Genomic DNA, 23,956 nt, shown 5'->3' with positions numbered 1-23,956 from the left:
TTTTGAAACACCAATCCTATTCATCGAAATGATTAAATCTCTACTTTTGTACTTTGCATAGAATGCGCGGGCAATCTTGTAGCAAAGTTTTCTTTTTGCCGCGATGTAATTCATAAAACATGATTTGGAAAAGACAGTACATTTGCACAACATGAGCCTCATCAATGTTGCCGGCTTCTGGTCCGAACTCAAGAACTTTCGTTTGCAACAGTTTTGCTTTGCTCATATTAAAAAATGATGTAAAAAAGTTGAGACAACATAAGGCATTCGTGATGACTCGCATGATTTGCAGAGCTCTGGGACATCACAACATTTTTCATAAAGTCCAAAATCAAAATCTTTCAGGACGCTTCATAAAATAGTTCCTGCTGATTTTAATGAATCCTGTGATCCTCTTTTGGCAGCAACAGCTTGAGGAGTCAAATCAGCTGAGAATGCCATAGGTGGCTCATGATTTTTGTTAAACTGACAATAACGAATTCTGTCCTTATACATTCTCACCAGAAAAATTGTAATTTTATTATTATGGAACAATCGAGTTTCATCAATGTTGACCATTATTTCTCGGATCTCACGGAGTGTGAATCTACAGCCATCACTCAAGAGTGGCTTTATAACTTCATTTGCTTTTTCAAAGAGAGCAAACTTAACTGAAGGCTGGCAGTTACGTTGCTGCAGGGAGTTAATTGTACTTTCTTTTTTTTCAAATGTAGAATGTATGCAGTTCGATGGGCATACAAATCCGCTGCAGATACATTCACCTCGCTGTTTATATCAGCTACTTGGCTGAAAACTTAATCTTAGAAGAAACTAGCTGCAGATAAAAACGTGTTCGCCCTTTGAGACTCACATTCTCTGTACTTTGTTTTTTTGCCAATCCCTTTGGCCTTTGTTCTAGCTAAACCACAGATAACACATTAAAGATCCTCTGCTTTCTGATCAGTTGTTGAAGGTGGACGAGGAGTAGCCATTGGTCATCTAAGTGGATGGGCTTGGGGTTTGGTTGCAGTATCTTTCTCAGATGACTCAGAATCTTGTTGTGATTCATTGGTTTATGCTATTTTTTGACAATAAAAATGTTCCAGGCATTTTTCTAGTGTATCTGACTTGTAGCACTTGTTGTTACAACAAAACATATTTGATCCTCTTCACCAATTAGTTACAATCTTTTTTGAACTTTGTCTTGCCGTATTTCTGCAGCATCTTAAACTCTCTTCTGTCCAGCCGCTGTTGATGTTAGCTTTTCTTTCAGATTACTTTGGCATATAACACATTTTTCGTTGCTGGAGGAGTCCTCAGATTTTGTAGTTGGCAATAATCTGTCAGGAGGTGAAGATCCTCTGCTATCACCTACTTCACTCATGTTTATTAATTTGAATCAATGAAAACCTGTAACAAAAACATGATTAAAATAAATTACCAATATGATGGCTAAAACACATCATTATAGAGCCGCCGTTTTGGAAAATGGCTGAAGGGTTGCTTGGAGGAGTTATTTTCTGCCTTTAGAAGTCTACTTGACCCCCAAAACCTATGTTTTGACAGCAAAATGGAGTATATTGCTCTCATGGTTCCTGGAATATTACATCCTTACTGCAACACATCAGCCATTTTTAAAAATGTCGTCCAGAAAAATTGGGCCATGATTAGCAATGTCTACCCAAACTAAATTACTTCTCTCACGATACAAAAACACAAGTAAAAAATAAAAATGTATGGAAACAATGATTTACGGAGGTATATCAAGGGGCCAGGACTGTTTAGAATAGCCCAAAAGTAGTACCTCCCAAGGTTGGGTCAAACCGAAAAGTCCTGCAGGAACAAAGAAGTAGGTTTTTGTGAACATGGGTATTAACACCCATGTTGAGGCCTGGCAAATCTCAAGGACAGACCCTATGCATGCCCTAAGCCCTTAGCCTTAGCTCTGGTCGAATGGGCCCAGTCCTTTAGAAGGGTGTTTTTTGGACAATGCATCTTAGTGCAAAGGACTATCCACATTGACACTGCCTTTTCTTTTCCTCAGAGAACTTCACAGAAAGTGGATTGCTCACCCGATAATCTTTGGTGTGATCGATGTAAAACCTGAAAGTTCTGCTGGGGTACAGCCGATGGAGGGTTTCTACCATTTTTGATGAATGAGGTAGGGCTAAGAACGTTGGAAGTGTGATGGATTGCCCAAAGTGAAAATGTTTGGCAGGAAGGCTGCCCTCGTCCTCAGCATCAGAAAAGAGTAGTGTAAGGCAGATGCACTGAGAGAGCCCAAAACTAATTTATGTGACAAGCTGAAGTGATTGCAAAGAAGAAGACAGTCTTTAGTGTAAGTAGACCCAAGAAGCAGATGTACACCAGCTCGAAGGGAGCATACATGAGAAATGAGAAGAAACCACATCACAACAAATGATTTAAACAAGTATGGCATTCCAGTAAACACGGAAAGGCCAAAACAACTTATAAATAACCTTTAATAGTGCCCACTGCAAGGTCTTGATGGGCCAAAAACAAAATATACAACAGCTTGGATTGCAAAGAGTCTGCTCTATGGCCTCCACACCAGGTCACAAATTTGTTCCAGTGGCTGATATAAATAGACTTGCCATGATGACATCCACAACTTCGGTTTGCAAATCAAATGACGTGAGCTGCTGCCACTGAATCTCCACACAGGCAGGTAGAAATTAAGAAGGTTTGGGTACAGAACCCTGCTCTGCTGCTCCGACAGAAAATCCTCCAGAAGTGGTAGCCTGAATGGAGGACAGACATACATGCTCAAAAGTTCAAGGCACCACACTCTCCTGGCCCAATTTTCGACCACGAAGATTACTTGGGCTCAGTCTCTCCTGATTTACTTTTATGGACCGAAGAAGGAGAGGAAGTAAGGCCTACATGAGCCCTCTGTTCCACCCAGTCAGAATGCTTCTCCTCAGGAGGCCCATTGTGGAAACTCCAACACACAAAGGTCTGGATACTGTGAGTGCTCGACTGTGGAAAAAGGATCACCAGGGTTCTCACCACTGTCGGAAGACACCCTGTACCACCTTAGAGTGCACACTCCATTTGTGCTCTGCCAGCTGAGCTAGTCTGCTCATGCATTCAATTGTCCCACCAGATGGCTCACAATCAGGGAGATGCCCTGAAGTTCCAACCACCTCCAACGGCGTAGAGCATCCTGGCATGTCAGACATCATTCAGGAGGGCTCGGGCCATAACCATGGGGGTTGTGGCCTTTAACCACTGCTATCCCAGGGCCAAGGCCTAAGCCTTACAAGCAATCTCAAACCTCACAAGCCAATCTAAAATATCTTGTTCCTCCACATACGTGTACAAATTCTTTCAGAACCTTGGCAAGCCCACCACAAAACTTTGGAGTGTAATCGCTTTCCTTCAGGAGCAACCATCTCTACTGCGATCCCAAGCTTTTCCATCTTGAGAACTATCTTGTCCTTCACCAATTCCCTCTCCTTTTCCTTCTCTTGCATTTATCACTTGCTAATCTTTGTTTCTCCCTTTCAAATTCCCTGGCCTTCTCCTCTTTTTCAGCCTTTGCTTTTTGAGAGCCAATTGCAAGCTCAGGGTCACTGATAGACTTAACCCTGGAGTTGGTGTCAATGGAACCCTGGGAATTGACAGCTGTGATTACCTTAGAAAATAATTGTAAAGCAAATTTTTCAAAATACACATGGTGTTTTTAGGGGAAAATTGAATTATGGGGCTCAGAGAGCTTGCATTTATGCTCCCTCCCTGAGTTTGTATCAAAGTACCTTCCCAGAGTTGACTTACTTTTCTTCTCTTCCCTTCAATTTTTTTAATTGTGTCTTTACAAAACCAACAAGAATCTCCCTGTCCTTGCTTCTGAGAGCCCCCCTTCCCTCCATCTACACTTGGATCTTTAAACTGATCTTGGGACATGGTGTTAAGATGTACTCCCTTCAATCTTGTATCGGACATTTTTGCTGTGTAGGTCTGAAGGTAGTAAGGTTAGGCTTATTGTACTGCTATAGTGGCTTCAAGTCGGCCTTTGTAGGATTCCACATCGCTTGGCGTCAACTGTTAGACACCGTTCAGAAGATTTCAGGGGAGGCAGGGTTACTGGGTCATTACTGTGGGGGTGAAGGCCTTTCACCACTGCTGTCCTAGGGCCAGCCCAACTATGGCTCTGCAAACTGGACCAAGGGCAACCCTTTCTGCACTTGATTCTCAGTAGTAGTGTCATTGACCAGTCACAGGCTTTTGAGGAAGTTACACTGGGTGGGTGCTGCAGGCTGAATAATCAATATCAATCCACAGCAAAGAAATAAAGTCAGTGTCCAGCCCAGTGCTTCTCTTAGTAGAAAAGACAAGTACTTCATTTGACAAAAAAACATAGAATTCCTATACATGTTCAATCATGCACTCAAACCCGATTCACTGGTACAAGTCTCTGCGATCTCAGGGACATCTGCGGACTAGGCCCTCGCCTGTTTCCAGTGGGTCCCCCCTACTCCAAGCTTTATGTGAGCTGCTTGTGCTCATCAAGGTCGATTTGAGCAATCAGTCTCCCTGACCTAAGCGCCTTTACTCTCTTGGCAAGTTCATAATAGCAGGCGGGAGCCTCCAAGCAACACGTGGCAGCCAAGAAGCATTGAGAGGCCTTGGCTCTCCTGTAGCAACAGGACCTGTCTTATCAGGAGGGAGCCTCAAGGCAACAAACATCAATCCTCCCAAGGGCTGCACATCAGGGGGCTGTGCAGCCCATCATTCAAAATCAGTCAGCAGGTCATACTGTCCAACCCAGCAGTATTGCAATTCCGTTATCACTCCTGCTCAGTGAGTCTCTGTTATCGCAAGATAAAGCATTCCAGAATCTGGGTTCTTCCTGAGTAATGGCACTTTTAAGATGAATGGGCCGGTAGATGTGCAATCATGTCTCACAGGTAAAACAAGGCCTTTTGCTGTAATTCATTAACATAGTTTGCTGGCACATTTGTGCTCCACACAAGAAATCTGCAACAGGGACGTTGGTCCTCTATCTCTAAGAGGGTGCACTTGGGTACCCCTGCTGTTTTAGGAAGGTCCAGAATCTATCATTGTCATCAGACCAGGTCAATGAGTGAACATGGGATTAATGTGTGGCCTGACTGACATTTTCTATTTTTATTTTTACAAAAAACAATATCACTGGAATGCTGTTCGGATATGCAGGGCAGGGGACGCAAATGTATTTCATGAAGAGGAAATTCTGGTCCCAACATCACTCTGTCATGATTGATGCAGTAACACATGGTGGTATTGTCCGTGGGAACCTCTAAAAGTGTCCACTTGATTGAAGTGAGGAAGGCCTTCAGCGCCAGACGAATGGCCGGCAACTCCAACAGACTAATATGGAGTCTAGTTTCCATCGAAGACCCATTTCCTCTGATTGATCTCCCTAGCCCAGCAGCAACACATCCGCCACCACCATCAGCTATGGTTGGGAGGAGGGAGAGGTGCCTTCCACTGGTCAGGCTGCAGTTGAGCAGCCTCTACTGCAAATCTTGTGCAGACTCATCCCAAAACCTGGATGAAAGGCAACATGTTTCGGTGGTGTTGGGCCCACTGAGACGTCATATCCCACTGAAGAGCCCACATGTGCAACCTGGTGAAGATGAGCAGCAAGATGCACGAGGTTAACGGCCAAAAATCCTCAGAGCTGCTCTTACCAAAATCCAGGACCTAGGCTGAAAGATTGGGATCATAGCCGAAAGTCCTGGACTCATTGTATACAAGGAAAGACCCTGAACTGAAGAAGCGCCTATAAAAAAGAAGTTTCTGCAAAGGAGTGGGTGTGACTTTAGCTCATTGATCTAGAACCCGAATGATGTCAGAAGGTTCGCCGTCATCTGGTAGTGGTCTATATCGGACTGTGGCAAGTCCGCCCTAAACTGCCAGTAGTCGGGGTAGGGGAAAACTGGTATGCACAACCTCTAATCATAGGCAGTGACCACTGCCATCACTTTCATGAACACAGAGGGGCGGGGTAGGGCCAAAGGGGAGCAGAGCAAACTGAAAATGCTCTTAGCCAACCTTGAAGCGCATGTAAATTCGGTGGGACTGGAAGACGGGCACATGAAAGTACATGTCATGCATGTCCAGGGATATCATCTATTGGTCTGGATGCAGAACAAACAGAAGCTGGGCCAGTGCATGCATTTTGAATTTGTTCTTGCAAAAGAAGCCATTAAGAACACGAAGACTAGAACAGGACAAAGACCTCTGAACTTCTTTGGTTCAAAACAATAGAGGCACTAACAACCAATCCATATTTCCCAGTCAGGAACTCTCTCCATTGCCCCACAATAGCGCCATACCTCTTGCAGTAAGATGGACAGGTGTTCCTCTGAAAGCTGCTCTGATGTAGGAGCAAGCAGAGGCAGGTTGGAAAGGAATTGTAAGAAATACCCCTGCTGGTTGACCTGGCAGGCCTATCTGTCAGATGAGATGGATTTTCAATCTGACAGAAAATGTTGGATCATGTCTCCCACAGGGCAGCTGTGAGCCGCAAAGGGTGAATTACAGCAGTTTGGATGCTGATGCCACAGGTGAGGAGGACTGGGAAGACTTGGAGCCCTGGTGATCTGCATGTTGCCTACCTGAACACTGTTTCAAGTCACTAAAGGACTAGGGTTTCTGTAGTGAGGGTTGAGGGGCTTAGCACTGACTGTAAACCCTGTGGCGTACAGTTAAAATGCCTAAACTGATGGGGGAACTGATTTGCGAGTGTCGAGAGGACCAAGGAACACTCCATGTCTTGACTATCTTTACAGAGTTCTAAGGCAGAGTCAGCTTTTTCACCAAATAGGCAGAATCCATCTTACCGCAATTAAAGGCATATCAATAAGTGAGGCCTTCACATCACTTGAAAACCCCAAAGATTGCATACAAGCAAGTGGTGCTGATCACTTGCCTCAACAATCGGTAATATCTAGGTGAAACATTTTGCATCAAGATCATCTTAAATGGCTTGAGTCAAGAAGGCCATAAACTCTTCTTAGATCACCTGCAAGATCTTGCTAGCCATGTCCCGGACGGCGTGTGTATACCAGCCTAATAGAAAAACTGTGCTGACCTACTTCAAGCCTAGACAAAGACCATTAGTTTCCTAAACCCCTCAAATCTGCTCAACTCCTAGTCTGGGGGAAGTTAATAGAATGAATTAAGGTTCACCTTACTGGTGGAAGTTTGGGCCACCAAACTCTCAGGAGTAGCATGTTGCATAAGAATATCAGTGTCACAATGAGCAGTCAGTGAAGTCTAGCCACCTACCTGTTTACTGCCGGACAAGAGCAACAGGTGCCCATCGGAGTTTCAGTCAGGGCTTTCTTGAATTGGAGTAAAAGCTCAGGGGAAGCAGCACCAGGTTGCAGAACTTCAGTAAGGATGTTTGTCTTTACTTCAACATAAGGCAGTTGTAGATCCAGGACCTCAACAGCAGGACCAATTACCACAGCAAAGATAATAGACACTTTTGTTGGTTGCCCAAGGAGTGGTGGGGGGAAGCAACCAGCCCACTGGCCTACGGTAAATACCTGCAAAAGCTGTCATCATCATAATGTGGGGATAAATCACCATTATCATCTCCGTTTGTTGGTTAAATCTGGTCAGAAATAGAACCAAAAAGCTGATAGAGCCTCTGAGGGAGGCTCTGCGGTATTAAGAGTGGATTGCCTGAAGCAGGCTGTACAGTCAGCGCAAATGGAGTCGGGACGCTACCTCAGTTGAGGTCGAAACAGATTAGGCTCCTAATAAAACATCAGAGTCAGCATCAGATCCCCCTCCGGCATCAGCGGGACGCAAATCAATAAAAGAGTAACCAGGACAAGTCTTGGAGCTGGATTTTTAGTCGGTAACAGAGTAAATGCGAAACCTGAGACAAGTTATAGGTACAAAGACAGGGTCGAAGACTGATCTGTTGAGTATAACCCGATCTGCTGGATGTTATATCCTTGTAATGATGTAATGTTCTATGGTCTCTATGCTCACTGGATTCCAGAGTGTGGAATCCAGGGGGCAGTACACAGATGAACAGTTCCTGAGTGAGTTGGTCCTTGGATCTCCCTGGGGTTGTTACTTTGAATAAACTACTTTTAATCCACAAACCCACTGTACTTGAAGTCATTTCAGTGGCGACGAGGATGGGATCGTTTTGAAGAACTTCAATCATCAAAATTTGAATTAATGAAGATTTCATGAAGAAAATCAATTGATGAACTGAAGATTTTCTTACAACTGATGAATAACTACTGATGAATGCAACAACCCCAGATTAACAGAATATTTCGATGGATTTCCAAGGTATCTGATGTATTTAACTCTTTTTTTTTTTTTACCTACATCTTCTTAAAAATCGCTAATTTGCGCTTAAATCTGGAACTTAATTGATAAACTTGTAGTCAGAACTTGTAATGCGTCACTTTTATAATATTATTTTGCGCAATTTGGATATTTCTACTTAAGCGTAGCGCAATTTCAACATTTAACTAAAGCGCAATACCACGTTAAAGATCTTCATAAACTGCCAACGTTTCTCACTTGAAAAATGCTGTGTTGATTCAACTTCAATCCCTCGCGTGCACTGGACATCTCCATTGTTGTGTGGTTCTTCAAGCGTCTCTACGTGGCAACGCAACTCATCTGCGTCAGCAAACGTCAACGCACCTGCGTCATTGCGTATTATTACGCTACGACGTATACGTGGCGGCCATCTTCAGTTTCCTTGGCAACCTGATACCACTGATCTCCACGGCTTCACGACTCGGCTGCAATTTCTTTGTTTACACGCCGCGCCTACACGCCGCGTTTACACGCTGCGTTTACATCTTCGTTTTATTAACGCATTTGTAGAATTTCAACGCTCACTACAAAACGGGAACAATTTTGACAATAAACTTCTACAGCTACATTTTACCTCGCTGACAACGGTGACCACATTATTTATTTTAATTCAGCTGACAACGGTGACTACATTATTTATTTTAATTCATTATTTTATATTCCAGTGACAACGGTGACTACTTTAATTATTTTAGTTATTTTTTTTCTCTCTATTTTCTTCTTGCTGTTATTGTGTGTTTGATATTACCTTAGTAATTATTATGGATGTCTCATCTTCTGTGATTGCTCCTCCTAAATTTTTACAATCTCCTGGTCCTCCATCTATGCATTGGGAAGATTGGTCTGAATCTTTCGAGACTTACTTAGAGGCAATTGGCGGTGATGTATTTTTGCCATCCAGGAAACTAGCTTTATTAAAACATAATTTGGGAGTTGAGGGCAGGAAAGTTTTAAAAACTTTACCTACTATCATTTGTGTTGTTTCAACTGTTGTTGACAATGATGAAAGCAGTGAAACCAGCGAAACAAGTGCAAATGATACGTCCATAGATGTATACTCTGATGCATTAAAAGCTTTAGAAGAAAATTACGGGAAAAAAACTAGTATTGTAGTCGAAAGGCACAAATTTTTCTCTAGAGCACAGTTGCCCGGTGAAAATGTGCAACAATATGTAGCATGCTTAAGGACTTTAGCCATTACATGTAAATTTAAAGACTTACATGAAGAGATAATTAGAGATCAATTTATAAATAGGATTAAAAACATTAAAATTCAAGAACGTTTACTTGAACTCAAGAATCCATCTTTACAGAAAACTCTTGACACCGCTAGAAAAATGGAGAATACTTCTCATTACGTTAAAGAGTTAAGTTCTAAAGATGAATCCAGTAATGTGAATGCCCTAACTTCAAGTTATAAAAAGTCTGATTTTAAAAGTGACAGCAAAGAGATTAAACCTAATTTCAAAAATAAGCCTGTTTTCACCAAAAGGGTGTGCTTCAGGTGTGGTAGTCAAAAACACACTGCTGACTTCAATAAATGTCCTGCTAGTAAGGTTACGTGTATTAAATGCAAAAAAATTGGTCACTTTGCTAAGTGGTGTAGAACAGGTGATAATAGTAATTGGAAACGTTCAGTTAATCTTGTGGAATCTAATGTTGAGAGTGATGATGAAGAATTTGATAGCAATGACAATGATATTGAAGTAATGATGTTGCAGGATGATTCTGTTAATGATATATCTGATGATTATTGCCCGCCTATATGTGAAGTATTGATAAATGAAGTGTACATGATGTTGTGGGCAGATTCATGTTCACCGTATACCATTATTGATAAAAATATGTGGGAAAATGGAAACAAAGACTCTTTAATAACTTCTGATGCACGACCTAAAGGTTATTGTGGCATTAAGTTACCTGTTATGGGTTATTTTAATGCCAAGGTAACTTTCAAAGGGAGATCTTGTTCAACAAAAGTATATGTTGTTGAACGGGGACGTGCTTTATTAAGTTGGAAAGATCTTAAAAAGATGGGGTTAGTACTAAACCCAAATCATCCTGATCAGGTAATTTTAGCTAATGACTATCTTGACCAAGTTTTATTGACCAATGAGGATTCATCTTCAAGATGGGAAGCCATCTTTCCCAAATTATTTAGCAAAAATTTAGGATGTTTAATCAAATTTGAACATAAAATCATATTAAAAGCTGACAACACTCCATCTGTTCATAAAGTAAGGAACGTACCTTTTGCCCTACGGAATCCTCTGAAGGAAGAATTAAACAGATTATGTGATGCCAAGGTAATAGAACCGATTGAAGCCTCAGATTGGCTTAGTCCCATCGTTTTGGCTCGCAAACCCAATGGAAAAATTAGGATGTGTGTGGACCTGAGAGATCTAAATAAAAATATTTGGGTGGATAGATATCCTCTGCCACATATTAACGAAATGATTTCTAGTATTAAGGATGCCATGTATTTTTCATCAATTGATTTGTCGAATGCATACCACCAAATCAAATTACATGCTGATTCTAGGCATCTAACATCTTTCATTACGCCTGAGGGTGCTTTTCAATATCTCAGAATGCCATTCGGGTTGGCATCTGCATCCTCAGTTTTTCAGAGAGTCATGTGCAGTATTTTGAAAGATGAATTGTATGTAAGAATATTTCAAGACGATGTTCTTATTTGGGGGAAGGATCGAATTTCTCACGACCAGGCAGTACACAATGTGTTGCAGAAGTTACAAGATGCTGGTCTGACTGTATGTGGTGAGAAATGCAAGTTTGGGGTGAAAGAAATTGATTATCTTGGTCATACCATTTCCAATGAAGGTGTTAAACCCAAAATGAAATTATTGGATGCCATTGAGAAAGCACCTCACCCCATTAATAAGGATCAATTACGATCATTCTTGGGACTTGCAGAGTACTACTCTAAATTTGTCCCAAACTTTGCTGATAAAGTGTATTGTTTAAGATTACTAATGAAAAAAGGTACTTCTTTCGTATGGTCAACCTTGTGTCAACAAGCCTTTGAGAACATCAAAAATGATATCACTAAAGCTGTAGCTCTTAAACCGTATGATCCTGATCACCCTTCTATAATTGTTGTGGACTCCAGCACTTATGGTTTAGGTGCTGTTCTTATGCAAAAGCACGATGGAATTGAACGAATTATAGCCTTTGCGTCTCGCACACTTAAGGGTGCTGAACCTTCATATTCTGTAATTGAAAAGGAGGCATTAGCATGTTGGTGGGGTGTAGACCATTTCAAGACTTTTATTTGGGGAACTTCATTTGAATTAAGAACTGATCATCGACCTCTTATTGATATTTTTACCACTAAAGGTGCTGCAAGAGCTACACCTAGAATAGCAAAGTGGTTATATAGATTACAGGGGTATAATTTTCAAATAAACTACGTTCCTGGTCATAAGAATATAAGTGCAGACTGTTTATCCCGCCTCCCTTTGCCGTGTGTCAAGAATGATACAACTGAGGATAATGATGAGTGGTTAATTGCCAGTATTGAAGAGTCTTGCAATAATGAATTTAGTGAACAGGAATGGGTTCAAGCTGTGACCGATGACACTTTGCTGCAACAAATTATTAATAACCTACACGTCGGTGTAGATCTGTCTTCCCTGGACAAGTCCATTTTGGCGGATTATAAGATGGTTTGGCCGGAACTATCGTTTTATGATGGAATTCTTAGGAGAGGTGACAGATTAGTTGTACCTGCGGTTTTGCGTGACAAGTTATTGAATTTGTTACATGAAGGACACAGTGGAATGACTAGCATGGAAAGGAGGGCTAGAAATCATTTTTGGTGGATTGGAATGGACAAAGACATAGACAGGTGCGTTAGGAATTGTCTGGCATGTATGTCTAGTGACAAATCTCATAAATCCCAAGAAAAGTGGGTATAAGACACATTACTACTTCTGTATATAATCCTAGAGAAAATGGTTTGATAGAAAGATTCAACCGAGTTTTGAAAGAATGCATTCAACTTGCTAGCAACAATAACGATGATTGCAAAGATGCTGTTAAAGAAATGTTGTGGTGTTATAGGAATACTCCCCATACAGCTACTGGAGTTTCTCCATTTTCTTTATTAAAGGGCCGTGCGGCTGGATCTAAAGTCAAACCCGCATGGATGTCTAGAGACTGTCCAAAAGTAATTGATGGTAAGAATTTAGCAAGTAAAGTTCGACAATATCAAAACAAATATGTTCATAGTCATAATTCAAAAATCAACTGCAGTAGTAGAACATTTAAGGTTGGCGATTGGGTACGTTCACAATTAATGGGAAATCGGAAACCTGGTTCCTCTAAATGGTCTAAACCCAAACAAATTGTTTCAGTAACTGGTAACATAGTGACACTAGATGACTGTAAGCAATGGAATATAAGAAGCATTACAAGGTATAATGATCTTGAATGTAAACACATTTCTGATCAGGCTGTAAGTTCTCAAAAAACATCTGTTGAGAAAAGAGATGGTGTTCCCATGTCAGTGTCTTTATCTACTAGGCCTAAGTGTAAACCAGTGTGGATGAAGGATTACATCTGTTCATGAATGTGGATGAAGGATTACATCTGTTCATGATTTTGGGTACTCAAATACGTGTCATAGGTTTGAAGCATATTTTCTTGTTTTCTTTTAGGTTTTGTTTTGTTTGTTTTTATAGAAAGGGAGATATGTTATATCCTTGTAATGATGTAATGTTCTATGGTCTCTATGCTCACTGGATTCCAGAGTGTGGAATCCAGGGGGCAGTACACAGATGAACAGTTCCTGAGTGAGTTGGTCCTTGGATCTCCCTGGGGTTGTTACTTTGAATAAACTACTTTTAATCCACAAACCCACTGTACTTGAAGTCATTTCACTGGAGTGTTCGGAAAATGGCACTTTCGGAAAGTTGGCATTTTCTTGCTTTAGCCATTTGGTGTCTGCTGGCTGTCTCTGACCACGTCTGGGGTGGGTGACAGCTGGGCTTTGTGTATTCCCCTAGACAGCCAAAAAACAAGGGGCACTTAGGTGTGACCTGATGGGCATCCTGAAAGGATGGGAGCGAGGAGCTGGGCCCAGCCTCATTTACACCTCAATAGGCTGTGCCCAGTCCCCCCACAAAGGTCTGCATACCCCCTTTAGTGAGTCTGGGGTCAGGGCAAGAAGGGCAGGATCTCTGTGCACTTCAAAGGGCTATCTTTGAAGTCTCCCCCACTTCAAGAGCCAAACTAGGTATAAGTGATAGACCTCCAACACTCCCACTTCAGTACACTTCTGGACCTGATAGTATGCCACTCTGCTGAACTTCTGTTTTGCTGAACTCCTGTCTTGCAGCCTGCTGCCATTGTGCCTGGGACTGGAAATTCATCACTTCAACCCAGAGTGACTCAAAGGGCCAGCTGGCTAGCCTCCTGATCGGAAGTCTCAGGGACATAAAATATTTCCAACCTACCTGCTTCTATACCTGGACTCTGCAATCTGCGAGTCTCCCTGCCAAGTGGTGACATCCCAGTCCTGGATGCTTGGAAGTGGGCCTAAACTGTTTCTAAAGTGGAAACAACGCATCCTCTGCTGAGCACCACGTCCCTGAACAGAACCAATGCAGCGCCTCGGCTGATCAGTGCATCTTCGATTAGAACCGATGTATCACCGCTGTTGCAGTGGCTTGGACCCATTGCAAAAGGTTTGCATTGCCGCTGCATCAAGCATTTGGAACCCCAGTCAACCCGGAACCCATTTTTTTTAATGGCCAGTAAACAAGGGTCAGACTTTTCAAAAAAGTCAAGGCTTAATTAATTTAAGGATTCAGATTTTCTGAATGACACTCTGTTGTCTGTCTGGAAACTTCCACATCTCAAAGGAGGTCTATAATTTCCTGATTAAGCTTCCAATCATGGGTGATAAAAAGATACCTGCTCAACCGTTGCATTCTGAAATACCTCTTGATGATCTACTGCAGGACCAATTACTCCATTTATAGTCCTGTATCCCTGGAGCATCAATACACCACACAGTGTCTTTAAGCAAAAGTGTCAGTCATGTTATCCAACAGTACTTTAACTTGCTTACCTCCAACACTGAAAAAAAGGCTCCAGCTCTAGAGGGTTCACCTTCAATTCTAAAAAGCATATATGCATTATTTAGGCTTCCTGATAACACAGGGCTTTTACACCCATGTCCCTATTGGGGGCTCCCCAACCTAGGAGTGAGGCATCTGTAACCACCATCACCTGAGGCTATGAAGGTCAAAAACAGGTTTCCCTGAAACATTCACAGAGGACACCCACCAATTCAGATAGAATCTGAATGAAAGATGGTGGAATACTATCGGTCTGTCAGGTGGTTTCATTGCAAACATAGAATCCATTGGAAGCATCTCATCACTAGGTGCACTTACAGCACCAGAAAGATGCACAAGGCCATTAGACTCAGAAAGCAGAAATCTGACCTCACTGACTGAACTCACTGGCTCGAAAAGAGAAACCCCATTTGGTGAATTTGTAGCAATCTTCCCCAAGCGAAGACTTGCAGAAGCAGAGCATCCTGAATCAGAACCAGTCCATTTGATGGCATGATGGATGACTGAGCCACACAGCTCCCAAGGTGTTTCGTTCCATAACAATCTTTATTTTGTTTAGGTATGAATATATAAGCTCCCACAAAAAATATAATGTCCAAGATGTGAATTTCTAGATAAAAAACAAAACCCATCATGGGGTTCCTTCGTAGGAATCAAGAAATTTGCTTAAATTGATAGGCGTTGATACTTACTCTTGGCAAACCTGGTAAGCCCTTTCTAGGTATTAGCTACACAGCGAATGCCCTGTGCTACAAACGTATGGTTTACGATTTAGAGGGCTTACAACCCACCCACAGCATACCATACCATAAGTTGTTTTCATTGTCACTCTCCTTTGCAGTCTTTTGATTGCTTAGCTCCCGTAGATTTCCCTTCCCTTCTTGTGTCATCGCCTCCCTGGAGCAAGGTCAAAGTACGTGTTCTTTGCTCTACACGACTACTTTGTTCCACTACACAAACTTTCAGCCATTCTGAACAGGAGCCACATTGCATTACAACATGTCTGTAGACATTAGCAGAGCCAACTGCTCTCACGTAAGTGAGAGCAATTGGCTTTGTCAATGCTTGTTTATCTTTTCTTTACTATTCCCTCACTCTTACTTTGCCAAAAGTACATGATAACACCATATAATGACAGAGCTATAATAAAGGGTGCTTGGTCCATTTGCAGACCTAGAGGTTTGGATTAGTGCAAATTGGCATTTAAGAAAAAGAATACTCCAATGTTCTCGGAGCGCCGGCCTTAAGATTGAGGGCGCTACTTTTGTGTTACACTTGAGTGCGTCACAATGAAAACAACTAATGACCTCTTCAATCCTTATTTGTTAAATGCATCGGGCTGCACGGAAATTAATCAAATCAAAACATGGAAATGTAATCACATTTCCTCGATTATGTTGTTATCAACACATTTTAACTCCTGCTATAATTCCCAGGGTCTCATCAAGATGAGCACTGACTGGATAATTGTCTTTTATCTACAGAGTAATGTAGAATAACCATAATCATTGACCTACTAGTAGAAAAAGTGAACTTGACTCAACCCTGTGCCATACATAGGGGAATACTTACATGTGAAGAATGGAGCGGTCAAAACGAACATCTGTATGCTAATCTTGTTCTTGAACAAAAATAACACCAATGTTTGTTTTGGTTGTACATGAACGGTTTGCCCAGTTGTTGCACACTAAGCTATATGGATTCAAAACTGAGGTGGCGGAGTGAGCTAAAGAATGATGATGGATTAAACCCAGATCAGTTGAATGGGGGTGAGTGCTTGCAATGTTAAACACTCCGTCCATCATCCCCTTCGGTTTTGTCAAATTTAAAGGTACCTTCATTCTTTCATTTCTTAGCAAAGACGCAAGCTGGGCTTACTACAATCAATGTGGATGGCCAGCTTCAGTTGCCAGCATCCAGCATTTTGTGGTTGCCAATGCAGGGCCTTTTGTTTCCTTTTAAAGGCCAGTGTTCCATCTTCTCCATGTTCTCCCAGCTAAATAAATGAATAAATAAATTGTCTCATATGGCTGCCTTAGATTGGAACCCAAATTCGACCCAATAAGCTCCTGGATACTACTAGTAGACACTAAAATTTAGGGCCTACCTATACTATGGTTAAATCACATGTCCTTGATAAAAATTGTGCAGAGGGGAAAGTGGACAGGGGGCCGAACGCATACACAGTCTGCTGGAGGGCACTCATTTTTTAAGCACTTTCAAAGAGTGGAACTTGAGTGGCCTATTAAGAAGATAACATGCTGTTTCTCAATCTGATCAAATCCTCTTTTGATTGGAACACATGTGAAACTTCTATATGAATACTAATTAATATATTTCTACATGGACTGTGAAATTTACATATCTGAAATTGATTTTATGTTTTATATAAAATATGATTATTAAAGGAAAAAGTGTCTAACCACAACGGTCCTGCATCAAACTAAAATCTTCATGGGTTCAGCCACTGAGATGATAATGATTCAATCAAGAAAGACTAAACTGTAGGTAATAATAAAGGATAAAAAGTGCCAGTCGAGACTAGTTCATTAAGAAATAATACAGGAGATTAATCCCCTATTAAGAATGTATGTGCAATAAATGATATGTTCCAATTACATCACTTTTAGTGGTGTTGCGTCGCTCCTCAGATGACATACTGCTGGAATTATTTCCAGGTTCAATCTGGAACAAGGAATCAAGGTTTTTGTAAGCAATATGAAGGAGCCAATATACAATAGGTATTTCAGTTAGAGCTCTACACTTCCCAAAAAAAGTTCAGTATGTGCTTCTTAATTTTGACATTTAAAACATGCCTGAAATTACTGAGGGGAGAAACTCTCATATCCACACAAATGATGCACATATTTAAGGACAGTGTCACCATGCAGCTAATGGAAACAGAGAATGAAAGATGTCTGTATAACAAATTACCAGTTCCCTTTGTCACCTTATGTTGTTAGAGATGTTCTTATACCTAACTTAATTGAGATTTTAGGATCAAATGCAAGTTTTGTGTTACCCTGGGAATCAATGGCCAGCCTATAAGAAGGTTGGCCTACATTGCATCAGTTCACAATTAACAATTACATTTAGTTTCATCGTGATGCTCTAAAATCTGTTGTGAACTGAGGTTGTTTGTTGGATTGATTACAACACATTAACAGCTTTTCACATAATTGTGCAATGTTTAATTGTTTTAAGGAAACCACATACAAAATAAAGGTTATGGGCCAGATGTAAGACGTGCAAAATAGTGCTTTGCAAATTACGACTCATTTGCGACTAACAATTTGCGAGGTGCTATTTGGCATGTACAACAGTGTGTTTAACACGGTTTGTGATTCCCAATGGGGTCGCAAATTGCGAGGCTCATGAATATTAGTGAGCCTCTTGCAATTTGCGAGCTCATTGGGAATGACAGGCCCTCCCAGGGATAGTGGTCTGCTGGGCTCAGAAGACCACCATGTCTGGGACTTCTTTTAAATAAAGCAGTTTTTATTAAATGCAGCCAGTTTTCCTTAGAGGAAAACGTGATGCATTTTTTAAAAAACATTAAACGTCTTTGTTTATTTTTTAAGTGCTGGTAGTGGTCCCTAGGACCACTGCCTTACCTTAAAAAATATTTTTTGAGACAGTCACAAAGTGGAAGGGGTCCCCTGGGCACCCCTTCCAAATTGCGACTGCATTACCACCCTCTTGAAGAGGGTGGTAATTTGTGAGTGTTTTGCAACCACAATTGCAGTTGCAAAACATTTATACATGGGGGTTGCGGTTGCAATTAGGAAGGGAACGCCCCTTCCTAATAGCGACTTACAATTCCTTAATAGAGAGTCGCAAATAAATTGCGACTGGCTATTTAGGAATTGTACATAGTCCCTTTAACATTTTGCATGGGCAAACAGGTCGCAAACCTGTTTGTGCATGCAAAATAGGGTCGTACATCTGGCCCTATATGCAGTAATATTTTAACATTGAATGTTCAAAAACAGGTGTTCACAAGAGCATTGATAATGAAAGTGCATGACCGCAAATAAATAGTTGACAATTAAAAATGTATATCCAGATTCTAGTATACTGATGCTTACAAACCAGCTAAGGTGCAAGGTGTCCAGTGAAGAGGCAAAAGTCATAATGCATGTAAGTATTTACCCAAATTAACAGAATGGGAATCAACAAAAAATACCTTAAGCATATTTCTGATAGTTAATTCCAGTATTTCACAATAACACAAAAGAAAGGCAAAAGTATTAAGTACAGTAAGTCTTAGTAATTCTTACCATGCTTGTGCACAAAGGCCAAGCCAGAAAGCACTTGGAACGTTATGTTCCGCACTTCATTTTCTGTGAACATCTTATTTTCTCTGGCATGAAGAAGGTACACATAAGTGATGGAAAAATAGAAGACAGAGAGGGAAAAAAGAGATGAAGTGAAATGAACATAGTAGAACGACGGGATTACATTGGAGGTATCCGATACCATGATTTCTTTGAATACAGTTTAGAAGTCACCTAAATACTAGCAATATTATTCTTGTGAAAAAAGCTCTATTCATTCAAAATGTTGTTCAAATCATACAAGTACTAAACAATCACACCCTTGTCCTGTAAAAACACAATGTATTTTTCCAAACGAGGATCATGCTAAATCCAAGCAATCCCAATTCTTCTGCAAAATTGAGCGAATAGAGCCCTTCAACGAATTGAAAGGATCACTTCATTGGAATGAAGTAGAAATAAATGCATATCATAAACTGGCATTGCAGATAGTCAATAGTAAAGAAGTCAGTATATTCTTTCAAAAAACCATACAGATTAAGGTCTACATCAATGACAGACTAAAGAATTTTGATGAATGGTCTTAAATATGGGTCTTGCTAAAGTCCTGTTTTTAAGCAAAAATACTGTTTCTGCCTAAGCATTGTTTGCCTCTAAATTAAAAGAATGGCCCAGTCTAAACAAAGTGACAAAGACAACATTACTGTGATATGCATACAACTAAAGCAAAAGCCAGGTCTTAAATTTCCAAAATGAGTCCCTTGTCACTCGCCTAGATTTTCTATATGGAGCTTCCTAATATGAGTAGAACTATTCTAAGCATATGAAGGACACAGTCCTTTTTTCTAATTAGCAAGATTTCTTGTTGCAGGACATGAAGGACAACATATCAGTTCAAAGTTATCTCTTTTTGATATAACTATCCTTGAGATACTAAGACAGTAAACTAAGTAAATAATATATCCAAACAATATATTGGGACTTTTATGAACACTTCATACTGGGCACTACTTGACAATGCACTTTTCAACTTGGTGGAAACTAAGCAATAACAGAGTTTAAGCATTCAAGTTTGCCCCCAACAATATGATTTAGATGTGCAACTACTGACTTTAACTTTAAGTGAGAGGCTAGATTAAGAATTTAAGTGAATCAAAAAAGCTAAACAAGTTATGATGGAAAAGATCCGGGAGGGGATAAGCATGCCAAATAAATAGCTCTTACTGTGTTAGAATCTTACTGAGCCTCTAAATTACTACAGATACAATACTTAAATCTTTCTTGTTTATGGATGGGAAAGAACACTGAGCAAACTATAAATCCTGTTTTCAAGAACAATTAGAACACAAGGAACACAATACTAGCCATGCACCCTTAATATTTAAGTTTTCTCCAGTGGGGCTAGAGATAACCAATCAGTTAAACACAATTAAAACATGCTATGGGAAGTGTGTAAGTATAAAGAATTGGAAGCGCAAAGAAATACTGGGAACAAATAGGTTTGATGCCATGCAAACAAGAAAAGGGCTTAATGTATTCTGTAATTGTGATAAAGGAGAGGATCCACTTATTTTAGAAAAAAGAAAGTGCATCAATATGCCACAATACCAGCAAAATATTTTTACCAAGCTTCCATCCCACTGTTAATGTCCAAAGTGTCACTAGTCCTAGTACCTTTTGCCATATTATTATCCCAGCAAGCAAAGTCAAAACTATTTAGAGCGGTGCAAGTTAATAATAATTTAAGGATGATCGTCTCTCAATTTTTAAAAAGTGTCCTTCCATTCCTGATTGTCACACCATTGGTCATAGTTTATATGGCCAACTCTACATGGGACTACACAGTACTGACCTCCAAAATAAGGATTTTTGTCAAGTGATAAATACAAGGGATCTCTGGAGCCTCATACACAAGAAGAAGGGATCAAGCACCTCAAAAGCTTTGCTCAATGCATTAACTTTTAATAGATTTTCTTCTGCTTGGACTTTTTAAAATATTATATGTGACAGAGGAAGCACTGATCTTATGAAAACATTTTTCTTCATCCTAATCAGCCAGCTAAACCCACTAGAGATTATGTGTGCAAACATAATATGGGTTAATTTTTAATGGGGCCAAATGCTTCAGTGTCTTACCCCCTGAATTTTAGAATTCACTATTCATTCATGTGTACGAAAAAAGGAACTTTAAGAAAGATTTTAAAAGATATTTAAATACCACCAGCTTACCACTCTGAAGCATATACAAATTTGTATCAGTTAATATTCGGTTGGGTGTTGCTCCAGCGAAAACACACATACTTTGATGGAGCTAGGCTATATGAGTGCACACGATCTTACAATAATATACTCACGCTTAGAACTACAAATATGCATTAAACGCCTGACATGTTATGTCACAAAAAGCCACAAATTCTAATTCCAAAGAGTATGCTTAAAGATCTTATGTTAGGTGATGTCGCTGATGGCTCCAGTTCCAGTGTCCCTTTTAACCCAATGATGCAAAGCACAAGCATATCAAGAAAAAAGAAACAGAACAGACCATTTTAAATGAAAAGAGCCTTTTGATATATTGTCAAGTGAACATAGAAAAGATAGGGTTATAGGTACACTCAATATGTATACATTTTCAATACATTACTCAGAACCATAACTGCTTATCTTTGAAACTGTATTCATTAACATAGTATCAATGATCCTCCAAAGTATACTCCACGAAGAAAGAAAAGGCACAGTTGCAACACACAATTCCTTTTGTTGCTGTCAAATGACAATTTTCATATCCAAACAATGTAAAGATAGTCAGAACCGGTAATATGTTTGTGAAATCTATTCTAACATATTTCACAAACTATTGGTTTGTTGAACACATGTGTTGTATGCCCAAAAGCCATGTGCATAAATGACCAATTTCAAGACTTATTATAATAAATTTAGATGTACAAGTTTAACTGAAACACAAAACAGTGATGCCACAGGTAATGGAAGTTGGGCCATGGGCATGACTATGGCACTGGAATGTATATAGAAGTAACAACAATGATGAGGACTTTGTATGCTCTTCTGTGAACAGTGAAACCTACACCCAGAGAGAAAGCAGCTCTAATCCTCAAGAAAACCTACCGTGCTTATGAATAAATGCTAGGCCTTGTAAAATCTGAAACATAATGTTTCTGATGACTGGCTCAGGGAACAACTTATTTCTGTGAAGAAACAAACCAACAATTTTGAATAATTCTGTCAATGGCTGTGGTTAATGAAACATGCTCTTTAAAGAATTAACAATATGTATGAACTAATTGAATACAAAACACACCAACATTACATTAAGTAGAATATATGTGCCTGTAAATAAAGAATCCTTAACACCTGTTAAAATATTAAGAGTAGGATAAACTAAAAAAAAGACACAGGTCTCATAAATTGACCATAAATGTTTCTTCTAACTGGATTTTTAGTGTTTTTGCTAATGTACACTGTAAACATGTTTTGTAAATGATTTTGAAATGGTAGTTTTGAGAGAATTCAAAATGTTTTAAAGTCTTATCCCTAAGCTAGTTATGCTAGTCATATATTATATAATATCAATAACCTGATTATCCCTTGGTTCCAGACAAAACCTCAGACATTTCAGATGCTGATATCTATTGGTTTTAAGTTTTACCTTTATTCATAACATGTATTGCCTACAGCTGGTACCCTTAAGTCTGTCTCCAAGGGACTCTTTTTACGATATTGGGCTGAGAGACTTTTAGATTCCTCATCGAGTACAGAGATATGGCAACTCAAACAAAATTCTTAAAGGAAGAGTAAAAAACATAATTTCTAATATAATGGATGAAAATGGATGAAAATAAACAGAAAAGGGAGAAACAATATTCTCCCAATTGTTCTGCTCTGGGTGTCTAATATGACATTTCGGGAGTAGCCAAGGTTGTTGATCTGGCCCCAGATACATTTGCCTTCCACTGAAAAAGAACATTTTAATTGATGTTAAGGAGAACTTTTTCACAGCCTGGTAAGTCACCTGTTATTTTATACAAAAACTTTCACAGTTGAATTATAAGGTAATACAGCAAAGTAAATATCGTGCCAATGTGTTACTAAAAAGATGAAGTGCTTAAGATTCCATATTACTTGCACAGGACACACAGCCTATCTTTATGGATCAAATCTATTTATTGTTATTTAGGTAACACATATTGTCACCTATAACCAAAGGCTGACGAGGAACAAACAACACGGTATCAAAATACCCAACCCCTCTTGCCCCACCGTTCCGACCCTCTGGAAGTCACCTACATACACAATCTTACAACCTGGCATATTCTGAGTCACAAGGCATGGATCAAAGGGCTGCCAAAACTCTGCAGCACTTATACTTTGCATCTGTTGATGAGTAAAGCTGTCATTGGCATTATATGCAGCACTTTGAGATAGAGGACTTATTTTTTAAATTCCTTAAAAAATTAATAAATGGTGGCTAAATCTTCTTAAAAACATCTTCCCTTCATTCTCCCTCCCCAAGAAATCCCACAGCTCATTTATCTATTCCTTAACGTATGGTGGCTGAGCTTTATTCCATAAGGCCGTAATGGCATAGCAAAAGTGACATCTCTTTACACCTTCTGGAGAACAAGGAAAAGGTCCATTTATTGTGTAGGCCAAGTAGTGTTTATGAAGGGAACCCAGGGATCGTGGCCTTGAACATGATATTAATTGCTTCAGGAACACCTGTACAATAAGAGTGCAGTTTCGGGTAGTGCTACAATCAATGCATTAGAGTGTATGACCTGCCACATCCACATTGATATGCGTCAGATTTCGAGGGATCCTGTATATGTCATTTGAGTGGTATAAGATATCAGTACGTCACTAAGTTTATCATTACAACTCTCACTGTTGTGCGTTTACAACTTGTGTTTAGTTTGGGAGCAGTAAGAATAGTTCAATCTCCCACCTCTTTAGTCCTGGTGTTTTCCCATTCTTTTTATGCTTGCGACTGGGAACTACAAGTCTTTGCACACCAAGTCATATGAGGGTTTGAACTATGAGACTTCACAGACCCCACTCAGTTGCAGTGTATTTAAAAGGTCTGGGACATCTAGTGGTCAGAGAATAAAATAACATGATTCTCAGTAACAAGAAGTATAATGTTATTCTATGCGTCTTTCAAATAAAGATGGGGCATTCCATTTCCTGGGTTATTGGAAGAGGTGTCAGCACTAG

At 40.0% G+C, this 23,956-nt stretch overlaps 1 protein-coding gene across 5 annotated transcripts in view; it reads right to left on the bottom strand.

Moving 5' to 3' along the window:
- MAK (male germ cell associated kinase) overlaps window positions 1–23,956 on the bottom strand; it is a 698,372-nt gene that overhangs the window by 435,246 nt on the left and 239,170 nt on the right. For 3 of the 5 annotated variants that reach the window (XM_086964989.1, XM_086964985.1, XM_086964987.1), the window contains exon 5: window positions 18,731–18,813. In XM_086964989.1, coding sequence (XP_086821115.1) covers window positions 18,731–18,813 — 83 coding nt within the window. Of the gene's footprint in view, window positions 1–18,730; window positions 18,814–21,850; window positions 21,931–23,956 lie in introns of all 5 variants that reach the window. The other 2 variants (XM_086964986.1, XM_086964988.1) reach the window with 1 other exon arrangement.

The sequence above is a fragment of the Lissotriton vulgaris genome, chromosome 4_1 (assembly GCF_964263255.1).
Source record: "Lissotriton vulgaris chromosome 4_1, aLisVul1.2, whole genome shotgun sequence".
Taxonomy (NCBI): Eukaryota; Metazoa; Chordata; class Amphibia; order Caudata; family Salamandridae; genus Lissotriton; species Lissotriton vulgaris.
This window is presented reverse-complemented; position numbering and strand designations above follow the sequence as displayed.